General features: G+C 30.9%; 3 protein-coding genes across 5 annotated transcripts; 1 reads left to right on the top strand and 2 right to left on the bottom strand.

Annotated features, from left to right (window-relative positions):
- Positions 1–1,512: 1,512 nt before the first annotated feature.
- LOC101246554 (thylakoid lumenal protein TL20.3, chloroplastic) lies at positions 1,513–6,766 on the bottom strand. Of its 2 annotated transcripts, none has more exons than XM_004245688.5 (6): positions 6,000–6,766; positions 5,871–5,900; positions 5,316–5,422; positions 2,442–2,476; positions 2,172–2,300; positions 1,513–1,944 (listed from the first exon to the last, which is right to left on the bottom strand). In XM_004245688.5, the coding sequence occupies exons 1-6, from the start codon at positions 6,299–6,301 to the stop codon at positions 1,753–1,755; spliced, it is 795 nt and encodes a 264-aa protein (XP_004245736.2). In that variant the 5' UTR covers positions 6,302–6,766; the 3' UTR covers positions 1,513–1,752. The 2 variants fall into 2 exon arrangements, with proteins under 2 accessions (XP_004245736.2, XP_019070897.1); XM_019215352.3 differs by having other exon boundaries at positions 5,316–5,459; positions 6,000–6,591.
- Positions 6,767–13,248: 6,482 nt separating this feature from the next.
- Positions 13,249–16,452, top strand: YABBY1b (axial regulator YABBY1b). 2 transcript variants are annotated; one of them, NM_001366895.1, is given in 7 exon segments: positions 13,249–13,552; positions 14,096–14,245; positions 14,468–14,594; positions 14,910–14,958; positions 15,333–15,408; positions 15,834–15,908; positions 16,089–16,452. In NM_001366895.1, coding segments are annotated over 7 exon segments (651 nt in total). In that variant the 5' UTR covers positions 13,249–13,450; the 3' UTR covers positions 16,161–16,452.
- Positions 16,453–19,478: 3,026 nt separating this feature from the next.
- On the bottom strand, positions 19,479–25,024 carry LOC101247352 (monocopper oxidase-like protein SKU5). The gene is made up of 9 exons (XM_004245690.5): positions 23,135–25,024; positions 22,839–22,948; positions 22,358–22,628; positions 22,105–22,243; positions 21,340–21,706; positions 20,854–21,219; positions 20,678–20,756; positions 19,936–20,135; positions 19,479–19,855 (listed from the first exon to the last, which is right to left on the bottom strand). The coding sequence occupies exons 1-9, from the start codon at positions 23,276–23,278 to the stop codon at positions 19,762–19,764; spliced, it is 1,770 nt and encodes a 589-aa protein (XP_004245738.2). The 5' UTR covers positions 23,279–25,024; the 3' UTR covers positions 19,479–19,761.
- Between the last annotated feature and the right edge of the window lie 374 nt (positions 25,025–25,398).

The raw sequence follows: 25,398 nt of genomic DNA, 5'->3' as shown, positions 1-25,398 counted from the left end.
ATTGAGACATAGAGAGTAATAGTACTACTGATACTAAAAGAGAAACACGTACGTGCATGATATACTACCCCAAGCCTAATCCATAGAAAAGCGAGACAACGTATAATATTTATGATCTCCAAAATCTTCCTATCTAAAGTTATATGCTCGGTGACCTTAGTCTTTTTTTCTTTTCTTTTTTGAATTGGGTAGGTGGAAGAAAAACTAATTCACCATTTGTTTTACCATTTGTTTAGTACTAGGGATGGAAAATAAATTAAATCAGTCCATGCGCATTCATGCAAGTCATGTGTGAATATATTATTATTAGGATTATTGTTGCACTCTAGTTGTGTTGTTTCGAGGACTATGGAATATTAATAATAAAATTAGCATTGACTCAATTATTAAAAATCCATGTGATGTCCCATCATTGTTCTACATCTTTTTACACCCTAGATCCCAGACCATCACTGTCTCAATTAAAACAAATTTGGCCCTCATTCTATCTACTGTCTTAATTAATTAACAACCACTAACTTTTTTTGTTAATTATACTAATTTATAATTAAATTAGTGATTATCATCAGTTTATTTGATGCATCCATAGGATCTTGAAACATGCTTTCTTTGATTCCTCGTATATATTTTCTTTATTTAATCTCATATATTTTAAATCTTGTCCTATCCTATAAAGACGTAGAATTTTGACTTCTTGTAATTTTTTTCTACTTTATTAACTCAGTTCATTTTAATTCGTAGAAGTGACATTGCAAAATAAAATTCCATGATTATTTATACAATAATTGTGCTTTGCAAATATCAAACTTAATTACAAATCCATCTCTTTTGTACTATTCATTGGTATTGTTGCCTTTGTTGTAAGTCTTTTTGTATTCATTCAACCTTGATTGTAGAGAATGGACCATTCATTTTGCCTCATTATTAAGACAAGAAATAGAGGCAGTCAAAATGATGAGCAAGTGATGCCCAAAAAGGAAACATCAATTTTCTACTTTTAACATTCCTTTAATTTGACAAAAGGCATGCTAAAGCAATAGTAAAACAAGGAATTAAGTAAAAAACAAGCAAGTCATTTGATCGTTTTTCAATCATTGCACAAGACTTTGACCAACAACCTCAAAATTAAGATCACTCGAGAAATTTTAGTAGTTCAGTTAAAAAGACAATTGATATCAAATCCTTTAAAATGCACTACTTTCAAAAGATTCAGAACGTACCTATCGATATTTTTAAAAAGTTCGAACAAAATATACACAACATTCTATAACAACTTTCAAAAGGTTCAAAATGTGAAGCATTAAAACAAGAGTGCAAGATGAACAATCATTACTTCCTGCAATGATATCATTTGTGTCACATTGTTATCTTTTTTGTAAAATTTCAATGTTCATTTTCATCCAAACAATTGGGACCACATCTACACAATCAAGGTAACATGTTTTAATATTGTTCCAATTCCTCTGCCTTGACACAAAAAACAAAAACAATTGACAATAACAAACTGATGGCTGCAACAAAAAACTAAGATTGTTTAAAACAAATATATCATCAAGACATCAACAAATATTGATGTTTCAAGATTTTGTATTCAAATTAAACTTTTGCATCCATATTGAAACATAATTGAACCAATAATTCTCAAGATGTAGCTTATGTTTTCTGCCTGAGTTAAACTGTGCACGCATAATTTGAAGGAGATGCCAGAACTCTTTTCTTTCTTCATATATTTATGTACATGGACATTTTTTTTCAGCTTGCTTCACAGAGACCAGTGGCTGAATCACAAAATCCATCACGATCGAGCAACTGCTGAGGTGGAGCGCTAAGCAGAGGAGACGATGGACTTCCATATGCATTTCGTCTACTATTCCCACAGCCTAGACTTTTTCTGGTGCTAACTCCTGTCACGGGGTTAGTCCCACTAGCATACTTGCAAAGTGCCTGAAAATAAGCATAACATGTGGGATTGAGACAACAATAACTAATAGTGAGACGTTGTGGAAGTAAATAACAAAAGAAGCTCATGTTTATCACACGAAGACACAAGATTATGTTAGACGATCCAGCAACATGCTCGTTAAAGAAGGGGAAATAGGTTGGTCAAGGCCATGAGCATTAAGACACATTTCTCGGAGACAAGTTGCATCTGAAGCGGTTACAAGGATTACCTGTTTCTGCAGGAGGTCTATAACAGCATCACTGAAATCAGCACCTTCAATGATGGCACCACCAAGGTCACTCCGAGTCAAAACAGATCGAACAAGAACAGCATTAGTGAGATTAGCTTCATTAAGTACCTACATTAAATGAAAAAAAACAAAGCTATCTTCACATTCTGAAAGTGAAGTGATCATCATTTCGCAAGAATCTTTAGCCGATGTAATTGTCATGACTAAAAATCGACTTTAAATTTGAATCATACACTACAATGTGCATACCATCCGATCCATCAATGTGTCACTCAAATCTGCACCTGTAAAGACCAAAGCAAACCGAAATTAGCAATATCTATGGTATGAACCACCCTATATTTTTGAATCAAAAACAGAAAATTTTGCAAGTAGTAGTAACAGATCTACATCTATTGAACCGGATAAGACAATCATCAAGGAGATACTAAAGTATATTAAACCTCCCAAAATGTTGGTTCAAATGATTGAATTCAATGAGTATGAGTGTCTTTTGCGCTCTCTGTTGCTCGGACTCTTCAAAATGTCGCCACACCCGTGTTGAAGTATACTTTTGGAGGATCCGACATGGATCTGTTGACATTTTTAAGAGTCCGGGCAGCATGGCTTACACTTTAAAGCTTTGTGTTTTTGTAGATTTTTCGCCAAAGGATATATACCTATAAGTGTAATTAAGTGGAGCACCTCCTAGCAGATTCTTGTTAGTTTTGTAACATCGATCTCTTTTTTCACTCAATATTATTCGCCTAATTAAAGGACGTTAGTAGTAAAAAATATTTACTTTTTCAATTAAATTTACTATAAAAATGTGAATATTACAAAAACGTACCCCAATAGTAGCTAAATTATGGGCACTTTCAAGCTGCTAAAATATTTGTATTATAATTTAAATATTTGTTAATAATAAAATTTGAAGGGTTTTATTCAGGGTATAGTGATAACTCAGTAAAAATCGGTCAGCTCACCATAAAATCCTTAATGCTACAAAATCCCAAACAACAATTTCCACAAAAACCTTCTAAGAACAGGTAATAATGCTCTTTCTTTAATTTCTTTTTTAAAAAATTGCTACTATTGTTTCATTAATTTGAATTTTGGACTAATTACTTTGTATCTCTTTTTCCGTCTTTAATTTACTATTTTTTCTGAGTGTTTTCTAGGGTTCTCCTTTCTTGGTTGTTGTTCTTCTCTAGACTCATGGATTACGCTATGACTTTTATTTTTTTTTGGTTATAGTAGTCCCTCAGTCCCAATTTACTTGACACTTTTTGAATTAAGAGATTTGTGACTTATTATACTTGTAAAAATTTGAAGATTTCATTCGTAAATTGCTGGTCAAACGTAAACTATTTGACTCTCGAAAAACGAAAAGTGTCACATAAATTGGAATAGAGGGAGTAATAATTTTTTGCATTAATTCTGAACTGAGTTTTTGAAATAAGCAGCTGAGGATGGAGAACTTGAAATCATTAGTAGGAGATGCTAAAATTTCTCCCAAGTGTATAATGTCCAAGTTTAAGAGATCAAAGATAGCTGCGGTACGCAGTTTTCCAGAGAGCTTTAAGCGATTTGATATGTTGTGGTTGGAGAAAAGTTAGTATATGGTGAGCCGCTTGTGGTTTGTGAACGAAATGCAGATTCAACATTAGGTTATGAGATTCCAGGGTATAAGAAGGATGGTGGACAAATTGCTCAGATAGGAAGTGTTGATGAGTCTGGAAGTACTGAGCATATAGATATGATGAAGGTCGTAGATACGCTTACACGGAATTTTCAGGTGGGTGATGGAGATTGTGTTGATATGGTAAATGAGTTAAAAACAAGAGAATGTGATAGGATTAAGCCGAAGAGGCGTATGGTTTCCTCACTTCGTGATTTTCCAAAGGATCTTAAGAGTTATGAAGTAGTTGACAAGAAATACCAAGAGCATTGCGCGGGGAAATCTGGTGATGTAGAAACAAATGATGAATTTGACGAACATTTGAGGATTGAGTTTATGTCTCAAGGAGGTTTAGTTGATCCCGTGGTAGGTGCATTCTCGAGTGGAGAAGAATTTGAGAAACAAGAGTCTGTGGTGACGGTCAAACTAGTGGCAGTATTACAATGTGATGTAGATTTGGAGTTCCATGATGAGGCTATCAAGGATAAAGAAGCCATTGGCGTGTTTGAATGTAGGGAGCATGATAATAACAGTTTTCCAATGGTTGAAAATGTTCCAATTGTAGAGAAAGCATTAGAAGATGCGGAAAATCCTCATTTGATAAACAAGCTATGTTTGCTGGTGTACCCTTGTCTGTTTCCAAAAAGACGTAAAGTGTCTGCAGTTCGTGATTTTCCGAATGCATTTAACATCTTGAAAGCACATAACGAGGCATCAGAGAAAAACCTGAAATACAGAGAAGCTAACAAATTGGGCCGGGCAAATGAAACAACATGTGATTCCCAAGATGATGAAGAACACATTGAAACTGAGATTGAGTCTCAAGAAAGTTCAGCTCCTACTGAGAAGGGCTTATCTCACAGTTTTAGGACATTACTCACTCCTAAGGAAGACACTCTAAATTTTGGTGCAAATACGGTTCATAAACCGACAAGCGTAGGGCATGATGGTACTGGTGCAGATAAACAAGAACTGTCAAGTTGTGGAGCTAATTTTACACCGTTAAGCACACAGAGTAGTTCAGAAGTTACGGGCTCTAACAAGCGGATTGGAGGAAAGGAAATAGGAGTAAAATGCGTAGACAAAACTATTGTCGAGGATTCAATGGCTACACGAAGATGTCCCAGCATGCCAACCCAACCTTACTGATCAGAAACAAAAACTAATCAAAGCAAAGGCAAAGTTCTAAAGAGAAAACAGAATAAAGGATCAGCACCAATAAATGTTATTCTGGCATTGATGGCTCCTACCAGAGTAAAAGCTACAGAAACTAATGTGTAATCTTAGCACAGTTTTCTGATGGAACGGAAGAGGTAAAACAGCTAAAGGGAATTTATCAGTATCTTCATATGACGTTCTTTGACAATGAATAAAACGATAATCCATCAACAAATAACACTTGTTTGTTCATATATCTAAAGTTCTATCTTGTATATTGCTATGTTTTAGGTATGGAAAAGTACCTGAGAAGTTTGCTTTATATGCAACTGCTTTCTCTAGGTATGCACCATTGAACGTTGAACCACTGAAATCCGATTCCCTCATATCAGCAGATGTGAAATTGGCTCTTCTGTATCAGCAAGTCCAATGGGAACATGAATACTAGTCTGCACTGACAAAACTTCTTGTTCTACAGTTCTTGTTGAATGACTTTACAATTTACATTTTCTGGTTTCGTTTTCATGCTAAACTACTGGTTCCGTAAAACCGATTCAACAAAATAGAAAAAATGCTCCCTCCATTCCAACTTATTCATCAGTCTCCTCATTCTGAGACATTCTAAAATATTTGACATAAAAATTTCAATCAAGTGAAGTTGTTGTTTACTATAACATTTACCATGTCAAGTTACTGATTTTGGAATTCAAAGTTATGTTCTTTATCAGAGTAATTCACCTTATTGGAAACAATTTCTCAGGTAGTAGTCTCCAGACTGCACTACACTAGGTATGTTGTTGTTATCAATTAAACATCTTATCTACACAAATAGTATCATCCTATAGCAGAGGATAGGTTACCTGAAGTTTTCATTTGTATGAACTGTTTTCCTGCAAATCAAAACAAAAACAGAAATACTGTTTCAGACGCATCATAAATCACAAAAACATAAAAAAATTAAAGGTTGCAATTGAAAAAAAAGAACTAACTTTAGGTCAGCAGAACCAAATTGAGCAGCAGAACCAATACCAAATTCACCCCTTGTATCTGCCTCAAACTTATTTAAGTCAGCCATAGCAGCCATGTTTGAGCTAAATGTAATCACTGCAGCTGCTAATGCAGTGGAAACTATGGCCTTCCACTTCTTTATTTCTATATTTGAATTTGATTTTTCCACTTGACAAACAATTTTGGAGGATTTTTGAGGAATAAAAACTTTATAATAACGAATAGATGAGGAAGAGATGTTAATGGATTTTATGGGAAGTAATGAGATGGAATTAAGTGCCATTTTTGTGTGTGATTTGTTTCTGTCAAGAACAAAGGGATTTCTAGATGGATTTTTTTTTTTCTTTTGTCCACTTCTTTCAACCACAATTCTTTGGACAAATTGGATAGGCTTTGTAAAGTGTACATATGTATTCTCTCCTGTTCTGTTTTTTTTTACATTTCTATTTTGTGAGGAATAGTTAGTTGTTGTGAATCCAATGACAGATGGTCATTGTTGTGTAGCTGTTTTTCTAAAGAACAGATTTGGAGTTCGAGTTTTGAAAACGCTTTTCCTCAAATGAGGCTCTATATAATACAAATTTGAAATTGTGAGCTTTAATATTCAGACATTAGATGAAAAATCGAAAAAAAAGTAAATTGGGATCTTTTACGTAAATAATAATCAGATTTTTTTTTAAAGGTCCATATAACACATAAATTATAAACCAGATGAATTTGTTAGTTTAAGAACTTGGGTTTACAATTATTTAAGTTAGTTTCGATAAATATATTACTCTCTCACTGAATACTGAATGTCATGATACTTTTTTAAAAATCTAAGATTTAAATTATATTTTTATATTATTATAGTAAGCAATATTTAATTATTTGAGACCATCTTCATCCTAAATTATTAAATGTACCTTACTATTTCACAAATTTTCAACAAATACATGAAATATCACGCTTAAGTTGGTTATTGTGATTCTAAATTTATTTAATTTAAGATATCTAAATTACGAGGAGGGAGTACAGATAAAATTGACTTTAAATGAATATAAAACAAACATAATATGGGCCTGCTTTTCACATTTAGCATTTGAAATGGGCCTATGTCGGACAACATAAATAGTCCAATGGGCCGATTCTAATCCTAACAGGCCCATATAATATAATCTGCTGGACTTGCTTCCAGACCTAAAAATCCATTTTGTTACTTCATGGATCCTAATATAAAATGAGAGATTTTAATTCATCTAAAAATAAGAAAAGGGTTGGAAAAATATTATGGAGTGTAATCCGTACAATGAATAATTGATTGAAAGATTTTCTTCTACATATCGAAAATTGATAAGAGTGGGCAGAGTTAGAAGGGAATTGAAGAGTTCATACGAATCTTCTTTACAAAAAAATTACATTACGTAAAGAAATTTTTATTTAAGTACATATCAATGGATTTTGAACTCTAGATGAAAATCGTATTTGAATCGGAGAGACAGCATTTATTCTTGCACGAGCTAAGTAGGTGGTACTCATTAATAAAATGGACCATTTATGTGATGTGCAAGGGAGAATCTTGCATATATAATAATTGTTCAATTAGTCGAATGTTGAGATATTTATTAAAAGTTAAAAGTAATAATAACTTAATCATTTCAAAAATGTTAGGCTGATAGACTAAGCCCGTATTAACGACTCTAAATACAGCTATAGAAATTAATTACAATCGATATAAAGTAATGATGGTTTTACTAATAGCCCACAGTAAGTTATATAAAGATTCTGAAACATAAAAGGGATGTGTTTTACTGTTTAAAAGAGGACGAATCAATGTAAAGAGTAATGGACCCTAGCTGTGTACAACAAATAATTAGTACACTACCACCATACTTTAGTCCTCTCACCAGCCTAACATTTGTCTCATTAATTCATTCTTTAAATATCTCGTTAAGAGGTCGTTTGGTAGGGTATATATAAAATATTAATATTTAATATATTAGAAATTAATAAAGATATATATTTTTAATTTTACTTTAGCTGATATTTATATTCTTTAATTTCGGGTGTACACAAGCAGGTATTTAAATTTGTAAAAAATTAAACAGATAGAAAGACATATCTTATGTAACATAATACATGTAGGACGTTACATAGAACAGAAAAATTGTCATGTAAGACAAATAAGTCTATTATTCAATTCTATACAAATTTAAGTGTCTAGTTATGCATACTCAAAGTTGAAGGATATAGATAGCAACTACAACAATGCTAAAGGACAGATTTATATATTGTGCATAAAAATAATATGTGTTGCATAGTTTATATTTGTTTATTTTTACAGAAGAACCCTTCACGAGTAGGTGGAAAAGGCTTTGAGAGGTGATTGTTACTTTAACCATGTTAATACATGCATTAATTAAAACTCCTTGCATCACTCATAATATGGATTTTCATGTATTAGTTATATACAGGGGTAATTCGATAGTGTTAAAAAAAGACATGTATCTTAAGTTCTCAAATTTAAGGGGCCTCATTTTTATAATAATAGGTTATAAGTTATTATTTTTAACAAAATCGAATACAATTTGTAGAAAAAGTAAACATTTCATGAAAAACGTAGAAATTATTAGAAGAAATTTGACATATTTTGAGTACTATAACTTATTAAATAATTTAAAATAAGAATAGTTATATTATGAGGTGAAAACTAGAAAAAATAAATTATATAAATGTTATTAACAATTCAAATTTAAAGCCCTATTTGATTTTTCTTTTAGACCATCAATACGCTTGAGTCGCTCCAAATTATATATATATTTAATATCAAATTAAATATAGTGTAAAACTTACACATAGATTAAAAAAAGTTTGTCAAACAAGACATTTGATATAATAATACAAAGTTAATGAGTATATTATTTTATTTTAATGAACTTTGCATAACGATACCTAAGAAGTCAATATATCTTTTTCTAAAATACTTCACAAATAAAATAATATAAAATATACATATATTTTATCTATTTTGATCATATTCAATTCTGTGTTACACGTTATAACAAAATAAATATAAAATTTAGGTACATTTCATCTATTTGTATCATATTTTTTATTCTGAGTATGTTAATCGTTGAAGAAGTCAATTTATAGCTTATGATTTTAAAGCATAGGCCAACAACAATCAAGGTGCCATATTTATAAATAAATTTAAAAAAAAAAGGTACCTTTTGTGGGGCTCTCCAATGTCTCTCTGTATTTGTCCACACAAACACAACTCAGTGTATACCATTTGTGGCCTGTGGGGTTTTTCTAATTTATTACACTATTCTAATCGTTTAACACGATCTATTCAGTGGCGTAGCTATATATAACTTAGATAGCTTATAAACATTATATATATATATATATATATATATATTAAAATCTTGAACTTCTTAACAAAGTTTATTACTTCGAAAATAAATCAATCACCTCATATACATGAAATCGTCAAATAAACAGGTCATTTGCATTTTTGTCCAAAGTTTGTCTTGCTAATTGTCAAATTAAAACTACTTCATATAAAACAATTTATTATTGTGATATATAACACATCAAATAATTAAATACTACAAATTATATAAATAAAATTTTCAATGAACTGAATTTGAAAATTATCACACTTTTATGCATTAATTATTTCATCTTCTAGACTAGTCCCCTACACATTCTTTTGATTATCTTTTGTGTTAGGCTCGAATATCAACACCCCCTTCTCTATTTATGCTATGGTTATTCATAAAATTCTACTAAGAGCACTAGCCCACTAAATAAATTAATAAATAAATAAAATAGTCACGTATTAATAATTAAAAAAAAACAAGTTAAATATTAGTTTTCTTTGCATCCTCAGATTTTATAAACAGCTAAACTAACACAAAATAATATACTCCATGTCACCATCCATTTTAAAACGAAGGATATTTTATTTAGCGACACATTTATTTCAATTTTACATGTTACATGTAAAAATAAATAGTATTTAATATATTTAACCTTATTTTAATTTAACATTATGATATCAATTTTTTTTTAATTTTTTTAAATTTTATGTCATATCTATTATTATCGGTCACATGAATGATTTGACGGATCTTGGGAGCTACTATAATAGATATTGTAGAGTGGAAGAGGCTAATAGGTGATACCACTAGAATGTTCTCTTTTGGGTTATATGGTCAAATTCAATATATACTTATTTTAAGTCTTCCGTTAGAAATAGAGTTATAAAATTTATGTAGATTTTATTTTGTAAAAATATTAATTTTTAAAATAACAATATTAGATATGTTGTTGTAATTGTAAATTCAATTTTATAACTTAGAGCATGTCTTAATTTGTTGATGACATAAGGTGAATAAGCTTTTTAAGTGGTGATTTTTTTTTAAAGGTAGATATAAACAGTTACAAGTCAGTTTTAATATTTTTTTTAAAAAAAATAATAATTATGTTTTTGAATAAAAGTATTGACATTTTTTAATAAATAGTTGATCTTCGGTAAAATATATCTGATAAGGTTTTCGTTTACTAAACTGCCCTTAAATTTTGTGAAAAAGTATACAAATTTGTAACATCCGTGTAAACAAGAGAGGAAAAGACAATTATGGATTTAGGAAGTTAGAAGTTTTGTTTTAAAAATGATATTTAATGTTAGAAAAAAAAATTGAAAGATTGAATGTATAGTACGTAAAATATTTGATCAAGTTTCAAATGATTTTGACTTCAATTTACATATAAATAGTTTGATGTTTACCAAACATTGTAAATAGGTTTTGAAATGCTTCTAAATTAGATTGTCCAACTAATAAATTTAACTAAATTTGTCTAACTCTTTAGCATATATATAACCACTCTAATGATTCTTTTTTCCACTTCAATAAGTGTTGTTTTGACTAAAAATAAAAAAACGTTACACCTAATCCCTAACCAGTTGATTGTATTTAGACTTCTTTTTCACTTAATTAATTAAGCACATTTAAGCATTTAATAATTCCTAATAATGATTAAAGAAACATTAGGGTTCTTCTAAGTGAATATAAATAGTATTTATTCAAATTAGAATTTTACATTGATTTGCTTTGTATTATTGTATCAATTCGCTTTATGTCTATTCTCTCTCTGATACATTGACATCGAGCAAACAAATATGAAGTTAATCAGTACAAATTAACGTTTTGTGTCGCGAGTTTTGTAATTAAACTATTATAACATTTGGTTATCGATCAATTGTTGATATTATTATTAATGAAGTATCGTTATTTTTGAAATTTCATAGAAGTGTGTGGGGATTCGTGCAAAAGTAGTGAATGGATCTAAAAAAAGGTTAGACAAAAAAGAAAGTAAAAAAAGATAAAGGAAAGGACAAAATAGGACGGTAAAAGTATTTGACACAACTGAGATGTTTTTATTTTTCACTGACTTTGAATTCATTTTTTCTGTAAAGTGAGAAGAGAATGAATGGTCAAATCATCAAAAGTAATGTTTTAGCTAGTCCTTTGTACTGTTTACATATTATCACATAATCATGGCTATATAATTAGTATTTAAAAAAACACCATCATTATACAATTATTTATATTTTCAAAACCCTAGGGAGGCGGAGACGAAAGGGGGGGTAGTAGGGTTCAATTGGATGGGATATATTACTAGTATTTGGAATTTGGAATTAATGTGGATATGGCTTAATGTCCTGGGGTCACAAGAAAGTTCTTCAAAAAGCTTTTTCTAGGGTTTTGTGTTTTTCTATTTTTATCTTTTCAAATAGTTATTATTTGTATGATGTTATGAATGGTAAATGTTTTTTTTTACGATACGAATGTATTTTGACATGTTTTAGTCGTTAGATGAAAAAGACTTTTTTATTTAATTATATATTTGAAACGATCGAGTCAAACTTGGGATCTCTATATGCTCTAATGTTACATTTAAATGTATTATTATTGCACTGAATATCTAGTTTAAGTGGTTAGAGATAGTGTTAAAGAATGACAAAGTCTCATTGTGTGGGTAATGGAGATGGGTGAACTTCTTATAACGCTTGGGCAATACTTCTTCCTTTGAGCTAGTTTTTCGGAAGTGAGTTAGGTCTAAGATCTGATATCAGAGCATGATTCACCTCACCTAATGTTGGGGCTTCCCAAAACCAAAATTTCCTATGCTCCAAATTTTAAGATCGGGCATGAGGTGGGAGTTAAGAATGACAAAAGTCTCATATTGATGGTTAATGAGGTGGGTGGACTTTTTATAAGGCTTGGACAATTCTCCTTCCTTTGAGTTAGCTTTTGGGGTATGAGTTAGGTCCAAGACCTAATTTCAGAGATTGTACTATTGTCTCCCGATATTAAGCTCCAATATTCAATTATTCATGCTTCAGTTAGTAGAATTAAGCGTGTGGGGTGTTTAATTGTCTCATACCGGTGGGATATGGAACGTTTGGCCTCTCTACATAGTCCTAGTCAATCTCTACGTCATGAGCTAGTTTCGGCCACACATTATCAAAGAAAACTTATACGTGATTGGCTCATAAAAAGGAATTAAACTTTCACGCGACGTCATGTTGAGAATAATTAAATCCATAAAAGTGTGATATCTTTAACGATTTATAATAAAAAAAAAATAAAATAAAATGATCATACACCATACTTTTACTCATTTACTTTCTATTATGTGTTGAATGTTTCTAAGAATATATTAATCTCTTCATCTCAATTTATCTGGCACTATTAGACTCAACACCAAATTTAAAAAAGAAAGAAGTATATGCCTACACATTATTTCGTTAAGGATAAAACTAAATCATGAGATTCTTTTTTAGACCAAACTAAATTTTTATTAAAAAAATATCACATAAACGTAAAGTAATTGCTATGAAAAAGTTAAAAAGCATACCATTTAAAATTACAAACAATGAAAATAACAAGTGAATGTGTGTATTTGGGAGCTTTATAACGCCCCATGCAAAGGTCATTTTCTAGCTCCTCTCCCCCACATCTGCCGCATTCTGCCTTTCAATTCATACACATAACATTGGGAATGCCAACCACACAACATATGTTTCATCTTTTCTCTCTTAATTATAATACTACTTCATAAATTTTAAAACCATATTATAAAAATAAAATATATATATAATATTTACACATCCATGCATGTGCATTGTCCACTATATATGCATAACATACATAACATCCATCACAAATCTATAACAAACAAGACCAAGACATTAAGTAGTGTGCTAATTAATAGTGAGGGAGAAAAAAAAGGGTTTTTTTTTGCCCTCTCTGACTCTTATCTTCTTTCCTCAAAACTCATATCATCATAAGATACAAGGAAGTGTCAAAGACATCAATCAAATCAATCACAAAAGCAGGAGGAACCAATCAATTTGGAAAAGAATAAGAGAAATAATATAATGTCCTCTTCAAATAGCTTATCATTGGACCACCTTCCTCCTCCACCTCCTTCCGAGCAGCTCTGCTATGTCCATTGCAATATTTGTGACACCGTCCTCGCGGTATATATATATATATATATATATATAGATAGATAGATAGATATACTAGTTTTTCAATCAAGAATTACATATGTATATATCATGTTTTCTTATTAGGGTTTCTTGTGATTTTCAACTTGAGTTTTTTCTTTCAAGTTGTTTGGTTCAGAACAAGGTTATTCCAAGATTATAATATTGATTTAATCTCATCTTTTACATAATAATAATGCCATCATGGATTTTGTGTAAGCTTTAATATCCTTAATCAAATACTCAAATAATTTCCTAATCCTCTAATTTACTAGAGTGGTTCTTTTGGCTCTTTTTTTTTTTTAAGAAAATTTTTATCAAATGAGTTTTAAATTCTAAAAGATAGGATACAAGAGGGGGGTTTGACCTTATCTCGAAATACAACAAGAGGATAAATAACTCGATTATAGGAGGGCTAGGAGATTAATATCTACAAACTAAACCCCTCAAATATGAAATTTAATCTATATTAAGCCAACCAAAAAGTTGTGATTCTAACAATTTGCTTCTTTTTTTTTATGATTTTATTTTTAGGTAAGTGTACCGTGCACAAGTTTGTTCAAAACTGTGACGGTTCGATGTGGACACTGCACTAATCTTTTGCCTGGATGGCTTTTGCCTTCCACTAATCATCATCATCATCATTTTGGTCACACTTACTTCTCTCCTTCACACAATCTTCTGGTATGTTCCGAATATATCGCTCTCGTTTGACCATAGATTTTGAAGTTTTGTGAGTAGAACTCTCAAAAACTAACTCACGGAGCGAGTTTTTCAGAACTTAGAAAATATTTAAAGAATATATTTTCAAAATCTTGGTCAAACTCAAACCCTAGATAAGTGTATACTTTTTTAAAAAAATTTGTTAGAAAAATTTGATAAATGACTATTGTTTTTAATTTGCAGGATGAAATAAGCAATGCAACCCCAAATTTCTTGATGAATCAGAGTAATTCTGCTCATGAATTTGTGCAGCTGCCTGCTCGACCTGGATTTGATGATCTTCCTAGACCACCACCCGTTGTTAACAGACGTGAGATATCTTATATTAAGAGTTTAAGTTATATGTACTGACACGATAAAATATTAAAAGTTTACCCTTATGTTTTGTGATGCTTCTTATTAAATAAAGTAAAATCTATTTTTTTTTTCTCTTTAACATATACCAACTCTGAGTTTTTTTTCTGACTTTACTTTGTGATGAAAGATGAAACTAAAAGATGTCAAGTGTTTTGTGTAAGTAGTGTTTACATAAACAAGTCACACTCTCGTGAAAAGTAGAAAGATTGTTTGCGATAAACGTAATTAAAGTTATTTTTTCTTAATTTTGCCTGTCTTGTATTTACAGCTCCTGAGAAGAGACAGCGAGTCCCTTCTGCTTACAACCGATTCATCAAGTAAGACTCATAAGTTTCTGTCTTTCAATTTGTTTGTCTAAATTTGATTTAATACGAATTTAAGAAAGTGAAGAAAATTTTTGAACTTTTTTAATCTTCTATGTCAAATGTACTATAGCAATTCAACTTTTTAATTTTAAACATGTCATGTAAAGAAATTAGAACTAAAAAGTTGCTAAAAAGGAAAAATATTTCTTTTTGATATGGATTAAAAAGAAAAGTTGAACAAACAAATTGAAATGAAGGGAGTACAATGCACACATTTAGACATCTTTTTCTATAATTACAAACATCTTATAAAGGTAATTATTAAGTATATATTTATATTTTCATATGAAATTAGACTATATATTAGTGTTTACAATTTTTTGCAGGGAAGAAATCCAACGCATAAAAGCAGGGAATCCTGATATTAGCCACCGAGAAGCCTTCAGCGCCGCTGCGAAAAATGTATGACTATGATCTTAATTAGGGTTTCTTTAACTTACGTTTAGAACGTGTAGGGGTCTTTTGATTCGCAGATTAAATTATTTCGGACTTATAGTTATGGAATCATAATATTTGGACTAATTTATTCCATTTGAAATGTGAGATAAATAAAACTAAGTTTAATGGGATAAGTTGGCATGTCCAGGATTAAGTTTGGAATTAAATTATAGTACTTTATATGGTTGAAGATATAAATACATCTTTAACTTAATTGTGAAATATTTAATCTGTTATCCCACGAACCAATCGACTCCTTAGGTTAAGAAACATATTTATGTGTGCAACAACAAAATCTTGATAACTGAGAACTAGGGTTTATACCATATGTTTTTATTTAAAGCTAAGTTTCGTACGTGATACTTTTTTTCTTTTTGTTGATGACACAGTGGGCCCACTTTCCACACATTCAATTTGGTCTCATGCCTGATCAGACTGTTAAGAGGACTAATGTGCGTCAGCAGGTATATTCGAGTCTCACTGTTATCCATTATTAAAAATGAAAATCATATGTTAAATTGTTAAATAAAAATCAAGTCGGCATGTGAGGGACATTTCATGAAGTCATGTGCTTTTTATAACAATTTATATTTTTTGATAAAATGATCGCACGCTTCAGATGTTTTTGTTTGATTTGTTGGTAGGATGGAGAAGATGTTCTTACGAAAGATGGTTTGTTTAATACATCAGCCAATGTTAGTGTGTCTCCTTACTGATGATGGGATGAGAATCAAAAGTGAACAAGTTTTGAGATGGATGCAGAAGCTATATTAGTAGCTAAATGTCTAAGTGTCTAACCAATTAATGTGACTCTTCTAGCATGTTCAATGTGTGATTTTTTTTTCTTTTTATCTTCGTGTTGAAGTGTACTTTTGGCTTCAATGTTTCAACTTTTGCTTGAACATTATTCACTTTTTGCTTTAGCACTACATTTTCATGAACTAAAATTTGTACTACTAATACTACTATATATTGTGTTGTATTAAAAGTTAACCACAAATGAAACAACAAACATGGGTAAATAGTAGTAGTTAACGTCAATATACATGTTTTTGTTGCAAGGTAACAAGAATTCTATAAAGTTAATCGAGGTGTGTCTAAGTTGACAACCCTATCTATATATAGGTTGATATTGCTCAAGTTCATTACAGCAATATTACCAAAACTCTTCAATCTAACTAATAACATTTTGCAAGTGAAAATCTAATTTTGACTCCGCCTACTGCCCACTGGTTTGACTTTAATCAGTAAGATTCCAAGACAATGTCATAGAATTTGAAACATCTACATTTAAAACTTCAGGGCAATGTCTGAAGTTTTACTATTTGACAGAGGTAAAAACACGAAGGCAAAATTAACATTGCATTTCTGGATTTGGTGTGTGCGTGTGTGTTGGTTGGGGTGGGGGTGGGGTACAATTATAAAGTTATAATAGCATTTAAAAACAATATGTTAAATCATGATATCAATATGCAAATACAACAAAAATATTGAGAGGAAGCTAAGTGATTATTTTTATCAAAGTTATCGCATCTAAGAGTTAAAGTAGTTAGAAAGAACACATTTTATTAGTTAATTATATTCTCAACACGACCTCACACGTGCTTAAACTATTAGAGAAAGCACACTTAATTAGTTAATCGTATTCTTCAACGAAGAAAAGTCTTTTCACTGCTAATATTAATGTGATGTGAAAGTCATAATTTTTCAAGTATATTCAAATAGTGGTTATAAATAGAATGGGAAATTAGGCGGTTAAATAAACATATATTGTACTAGTTAATTAACCAATATAGCTATAATTTGAGTTAGTTGCCACTCACAATCTCTTTTTAGTTATAATATATATATATATATATATACCATTTACATATATACAATTATCTGACAGATATATATATATATATATATAATTTGATAGATATACAAATACAATTCACTTCTCTCCACTATGTGCTCTCTCTTGCTTGCTTCTCTTCTCCCTCTAACATGCAGTTACGAATCGTAATCAGCAAACTATAGCTATGGTTCTGATTAAGTAATGTTAAGTTGCGAAATTTCCTCTAAATTAAATTATTATTGGCCCAAGTGTTTGGCGAGCCCAAGTCAATTTTTTACCAAATTTTGAGTAAATTTACTACATTGTAGTTCCGAATCTCAGGGCCCAAAGTAGTCTAAGAGCCTGTTTGGACATCAAATCATAAATTGAAATTAGCGTTGATTAGAAATTGAAATTTTATTTAAATATGTCATTTGAGTTTTTTAAGTTATAATTTTTCTCCTAAAACATTAAATAATTAATATCTCTTTTACATTTCCCTTTCATTAGTTAGCCTCATAATGACATTCAGGAGACATAAAGAAGAAAAGAAATGTGGACCATTTATATGATTAATTGTGTTATATATTTCAACAATTAATATAAAATGATGTTCAAAAGTCATGTGATTTTTGTATTAATTAGTTCAACTTATTCTGTTTACTGTTCAATATATCTTTTCATTTGTGTCATAGAAGTGACTGGTTTATGATTCTGTTGGTAGTTGCCTTAATAGAAATGGAAAAACAAGGATTTGATCCCTACAGCAAGATAAACAAATCCTTAAATTATTAGAGAATAATAATATTATTAATTTTATTATTATACCAAATTTGTCTTTATATTAAGGAATGAGTTTGAACTTTTAATCATGCCACATTGTATTCGATAGTCGATATACATATAATTATATTAATTTAGTAAAGTTTATTATTAATTTTTTATCCTACCCTTAGACCTTAGTATTGAATAATTATATAGTTAAAATTAAAATTCCAAAAACATTATTAACAAAGTTAATTTGCTAGAATAATACATTTCTAATTTTATAAAAGATTAAGTAATGCATCATATCAGCAAGAACCAGCTGCATTACATTTATTAGTTAATGACAACCTAGGCACCTCACGTGAATTCATGTGACGGTTTTGGGCCCAAGTTTGACTACGATTATTTTTGCCTTTTTTTTTGTACAAAAATTCAAAGGCTTAATGTGTACTTACATCAAAAGGGCAAATTCTTTTTCGATGTCATAAGATTGTGATGAGATACATAAAATTTATCAAAATAAATTATTATGAATTTTTTCTTATGACTTGGTTTCAATGATTAAATATGCCCTCCAACTTTGCGTTTACACAAGTGAACACTATATATTACGTCGAGTGAAAAATAAAAAAATATATCATTTAAAAATCTGCTTTACTAAAGATGTATGTAGTGTATACATGTTTATACACTACGTATACAAATATCTGATAGTGTATACTTCAATCATATTGGTAAACTAGATGACCGAAAGTACATTAACACAAAGTTTCACTAAAAATTTCAACCAAAAGTAATCAGCAGGGTTATAGGAGTAAAAATAACAAGAAAGGAGATGCATTTTTTATTGTTTAATTATCTGTAAAGAATCAATGCAAATTTGATTTGATTTGTGACTGCAAAACAAGTCCAGGCTGGTACTTTGAAATCAAATATTCTGAATTTTGGACCACTTAATATTATTATTATTATTATTATTATCCAGAGAAGCATATATGCTACCTTATAAAAAATCCAAACTCTTTACTTAAATTTTAGTCTCAAGACAAAAATTTCTCACGAATTTGGCTGGTTTTTGTTTCTCCAATATAATTGGCAAAATGTAACCCTTCTAAGTATGGATTAACCTTTTCAAAAGAAAATTTTGAGAAAAGATCAACAACCACCAATTTTATCTCGTATCATATGACCATTTTTACGAAAATTCTAACGTCAGATGAAATTCGATCTCAAATCCGCTTTTATACTATATTGAAGTGTACGATCATTTCATCTAAAAATTATTAGAAAGACCACATTTTATTATTTAATTGTATTCTCAACTTCCGTTATTGTTCAACCGATATCATTCCCAAAACCGATGAAATCAGACCTCTTAAGTAGATTATAAATCAATCTTAACAATCATTTATTTTGTAATTAAGTAAATGTAATGTAAGAAATAAAATGAATGAATAGTAGCCATTACATATATAATAGAAAGAATGTGTAGAATTATCAATAAATTAAACAAAGCATATCCGGGGGAGCATTTTTAACACAGCCGGAAATAATAAATGAAAATTACAAGTCAATAACAATTAATAATAATAATAATGGCCTTCCTTCTTCTTCTTGATATCAACATAACTACAACTAAAACAACCTACATCTTACAAATTAAATCAACAGACAGACCTCACAGATCCAGGCTCCCGCATTTTTTTTAACACAAAAACAAACTAAGGTTTCTACTGGAACACAACGAGTATCGCGGATACCAGCATGATAATCATGAAGGAGAATTTCGACTCGTTGGATGTTGCATATGATATATCTTGTGGCCTGAATAGTAATGAACTATGTTAGACAATGCCGTGTTTTTAAATAGTTAGGTTTGAAGATATTTGTTTGTTTTTACTTACTTTTGTAGTTTGCCGAGTTGACCACAGAAGAGAGCATTGTCTGGCATTGGCAACTCTGTCTTGTTAGTAGGCTCGGAGTTAACAACCCTGATGTAGGTTTCTTGTCCTAGAAACCACGAGTCGAGGTTTTCTGTCCTCAGGTTCCAAACTCCAACATTGTCAAGGGAGACCAAGATTGCTGTCCATGCCCCGGGGAAAACCTGTGAGCAGCATAGGAAATGTTAGGCAATAGAAAATGTTTCTCAATTATCATTTCGAAGAAAGTTGGTAAAAAACGAATTTGTTTGTTGCATATATAACATGTTGAACAAGCTAAGTACGCGTTCACTAGCTTACATTGAGAGGCAAACCACAAGCAAACTGAGTTTTGAGTTCTTGTTTAAGATAAGCAGTAATATTATGTAAGGCAACAACTTATGACTGACATATACAAGTAAGAACAGAATTGAACTCATCAAGTTGTAAGTAGTGTCATTGAAACATACTTCATATACTTACTATCAACTTTATTTCACCGTTATACTAGACTCATTACTTTCTTGGCACAAAAATGAAAGGGGGGAAAGTACATACTGGCCTGGTTCTGGAGCAATATCAGGGTTGTAAACAGATATCGCAGACTAATGGCTATATCGAATAAAGGATTGTAAGCATCGCAGACTAATGGCTATATTGAATAAAGGATTGTAAGCATGTACTAGTCGCGAATCTTGAGAAAATCACAAGATATGAAAAGGATTACCTGTGTTGTGGTACGAGCTATTCCATCCCATTTGTTGTAAGTACCCCTACTATTATTTGACCACACGCCAAAATCCATCCTGCAAGTTTGTATTAGTGAATAAGTCAGGTTCAGAGAAATGAGTTTCCAGTTTCATGTTTGAATATGATGAACATTGAGGGGAGGCCAGATCTTACCCGACCACAAAAAAGGCATATCCGCTCATATGGTATGTGTGCATTTTAGTATCATTGTTTTGAAATATTACTTCCATAAATCCCCTGTAGGTACCATTGATAATAGAGGTTTCCATCTTAGGAGGTCCGGTTAGTGGTGCCGTAGGGAAATCTAGCTTATATACACCCTTTAATTTGTACTGGTCAGCAAGTCTGATTGGTGTTTTAGGATTAACAAATGAAATCCCATTAAGTGTTGTTCTCCTTTTTCCATCTACCACCTTTGGTGGCGTATTTTGGACCACGTATATCTCTGTCACATTAATTGAGCCATATCTGAAAGAACCTTGAGGATTAGGACGAGCTCCGCTGGCAGTTACATTCCACCTACATAACATACACCATAACACCAAATGGTAAGTGGCAGAAAAGCTTTAGTCTGATAAATTTGTTCCAAACTTACATCTTTCTGATAAAATTTGATAAGTGTCTTGCAGAGAAACAAACCTGATAGATCTCGCCTGGTTCATGGAGAAAGTTTTGTCGAATTCATCTTGTGGTGGTTCAGGAAGGGGGCCGTGTGCCTTTCCTTTCGAGTTTGTGTATTTCAAAATGCCTACACCAGTGACCCTTTGCCATTGTGATTGGTTCACAAATCTGGCACTTGCCACAATATAGTAATCAGAACTTGCATTCTGATCCATGGATACCAAAAAAGAGTAAGATTGTCCAACATGTATATCTAAGCTAGTATAATTTTGCTGCACAGTGTATGATCCCTCTGCTTCTGCCAAAAGTAAGTTATGATTTTGAATTCTGAAGTTCAAGCTGATTGATATTCCTACATTGCTTACACGAATTCGATAGGTTTTGCCTGCAGAATCATAACATGAACATTATAATACAACCAAGAAGAGAAGTGTGTCGCATTTTAGATAATTAGCAAGACAAAGTAACAGCCTAAATGAGAACTTTGGATGCATTAGTATAGAGAAACACTTCCCTTCTCTATACTAATAAAACACAAAAGCATAAACATTCACTATCAAGCTCTTAAGTTTCTAGAGAAAGTTTTATAGCAGAAGTACCAACGCGGGATCTTTTTAGCAGATAAAAGCCATACAGATGTCTAAACGGCAGTACTAGAAATTTTCATGAGATTTGTGTTGTTTGATTTTAGACAGTGCAACAAATAACATGAATTAGTCTAACGACAACATAAATCTAACTCCTTTCAAACAATGAGTCCACTTCTAGCACAATGCAGTTTACCTGGATGGACAGTGATTGTTTCATAGTCAATGCCATCAGGCACAATAGTATCGTTATATCTGTAAGGACCTTTCCCATTAATTAAAACACCATCTGGTTTTCCTAGATCTTTGCCAGCAAGAAGAGTGCTCCTCAAAGACTACATCCAACAACAAGCAAAGGTACAACACATTACACACTAAACTACACAAATTTAACTTTCAACAAAAGATTTGAACGATAAACTCATAGTTGTCATCGCGTAGAGACTAACCGTGTGATTTCTTGTGTACCAATCACCAATCATAATAGTTATATCACCATATGGAAAATCAAAAGGAATTGGGATTTCCTCCCTGTTATTAATAGTAATTCCACCAAAACCACCTGATGCTCTCTGAAAATGCAGAGAAGGGAAATAAAAGAAACTTCCAATTTGGTCCTTGACCTGAAATTGGTAAGTCCAGTTCCACTTTGGAGGAATAGGACAGTTTGTTCCTGGTAAACCATCTTGCCAGGTACTCCTCTTCTGCTGAACCCCAGACCTATTTTACCACAAAAATCAGCTCAAATGCACCAAAAATAGAAAGAACAAAAACCCATTATGTTGCCTAAAGACTCTTCAAAAATGTCAATGTGTGTCAGAATTTTATTAGTGCATTTTGTAGAATCCAACAACACGAGTGTGACATCGAAAGTAAGTGACATCGAAAGTAAAGAGTCCGCACAACATAGCTCAACAGGAAGTATCTTACCAATGTAAGAGAAGCTCTTCATCTAATTTGTTCCTCACATTAACAACAACATTGTCATTAGTAGTTACATTCAGAGTTGGTCCAGGAAACTTTCCATTAATAGCAATAACCTGAACAAGATTTATAAGCAAAAAATGTAACTCAAGAAACCACTAAAACACTACAAGCTTAAATAAAGTTCAAAACTTTAACATCAATATCCCATAGATCTGAAACCAAACACTATACAAAACATCAAACATTTCCCCTGCTACCTAGGAAGCAACAATGTAAGGTAGAGATCTGAAGAAACATACCTGTTCAGACACCCCAAGTGGAGAAGCATCAATGTAAGAGACCTCAAAGTTAAAAAACTTAAATGGATCTCCAGCATAACTTAACCCCATAAACAAGAAAATGCAGATAAGGGTAATTAAGCAAGACCAAGTAGAAGAAGCCATTGAAGTTCAAAGTAAGTAAAGATTGAAACTTTCAAGATGTTTTTACAATAAAGATTCAAGAAAATGTTCTTTTTTTGTGTGCAATTACATTATATGGATAGAACAAAGAAAAAAATGAGGTGAAAAGAGAGCAAGAAAGCAAAAAACAGAGAAAGTAGCTAAGAGAGAAAGTTGCAAGTAGTAGAGTTCTGGTATAGTGGTTTATTTTACATATTAATAGTATAATAGAAAGTGGGCAACGGTTCAATTCACTTTATTTGGGGTACAGATTTGTTGGCCATAGCTAAGGTGAGAGAGAAAGAAAAGGAATGGTGGTGCTAGCTTGGAATTTAGAGGGTGATTAGCTCTAAGTTTTGTCGGTCCAAATGACTAACGCTACAATATACGCGGATAATATCACTATTGCGCGAAGATAAAAAATGTCTGAATTTTGATTGAAATTGTTGTAATGATATTAAATTTTGAAAAGTACTGTATTTCAAAGTTCCGCGTTGACACATTAGTATTTATAATGATGTAATATTTATAATGTCCAAAAAACAAGGAATAATAGGTTTTTTTATAATTTTATATTGTTACAATAGTTTTGATCAAAATTTGAATATATTTCAAAAAAAATTTCTAATATCAAAAGGTAATACAATGAATAATTAATTATAAAGAATGTATTCAGTTAAATCTAGACGGATGAAATAATTAATATATAAAACTAGTATAATTATTAGGGTGCACATGAACAAGAGTAATGCATGGAAAGCTTTGAATTGTGGGGAAAACAGAGTGTATTCAAAAGGAAAGCGTGTATTCGTGTGTAATATGTGTGTGAGACCAGAAATTAGCCAATGACAGATAAGATATATTGGAGAAAAATATTAAAATAAAATTAGACCAGAAATTAGCCAATGACAGATAAGATATATTGGAGAAAAATATTAAAATAAAATTAGAAGAAAAAATAAAAAACTCTCACAAGGGAATGAAATTAATAAAATGAAAATATAGGGTGCATGTGCATCAATCAGAGACTTTTTCTACAAGGATGTTGTTTGTACGAATATTTGTAACGGTTACAACAAAATATATCATAAAAAACTATAATATAATATAATATAAAAATTGATTTACTTATGATCATTATTATAAATTTGTTATTAGTAAAAAAGTTTAGATATATATGATAATTGTCATAGGTTATATTTGAAGAATGTAAAAGGATTTTATAACCATGTTTGTGGTATACGTGGAATGCACCATTATGAATTTTTTCAACAAGTGGCTGAGCCTCCTTGGTTCGACAATTGAGGGGTGTTATTAAAGAAAATTATTTTGTTATATACAAGTAAAAGAATCATAAATTAAATATTTCGTGTTAGTAATATGTTAATTTTTTTTGGGGTATGTTTTATTTTTATTTTATGTACTTTGGATCCTATAATTGCTCTAGCTCAGTCATCAATTTCAGCTTGATATACTTGTTAGTGTACCTCGGCATATACAACATATGTACAATTTAATAACACAAATATGTTTTTTTTTTAAATTTGCATTCGCTTTTCGATATTCGTATATCAGATTTATCATTTCGAAAGAAAGTATTTTCTATCAAAGATTTTTTTTTTATATATAAAACTCAAATTTGAAATATCTTGACTTTGATTAAGAGAAGACTAGCTCCGTCCAACACAAACACTAGTGAACGATGACTTTGTGATATTTCCTTCTATAAATGAAAATATTAAAACAATACAAAAAGTTGTCTTTAGAAGAGAAAGAAATACGGATTAAAGTTTGTACCCAAAAAAAAAAATATGGACCAAAAAGAAAAACAATACGGATTAAAAGTAGTAGCTAGAACCCCACAATTTACAGTAATATGGATGTACCACTAATTATTTAATGATCCTTTCCTAAATAATATCATCACTTTTGTCTAATAAAGTATATATATTTTTCAAAAACGAGAAAAGGTCTAGTTGAGCAAAAGTAAATTAAATATTTTCTGTGTAGTTGACATTTTAGTGTTTAGGATGTCAATAAAAGTTATTTCATAATGAAAAAATTATTAGGGTAAATAGAATAAATTTTATTTTTACAGTTAAAGACTAGTTTATATATATTAT

This window comes from Solanum lycopersicum, chromosome 8, assembly GCF_036512215.1.
Source record: "Solanum lycopersicum chromosome 8, SLM_r2.1".
Taxonomy (NCBI): Eukaryota; Viridiplantae; Streptophyta; class Magnoliopsida; order Solanales; family Solanaceae; genus Solanum; species Solanum lycopersicum.
Note: the sequence above shows the minus strand (reverse complement) of the source record. Positions and strands in the feature narration are given on the sequence as shown.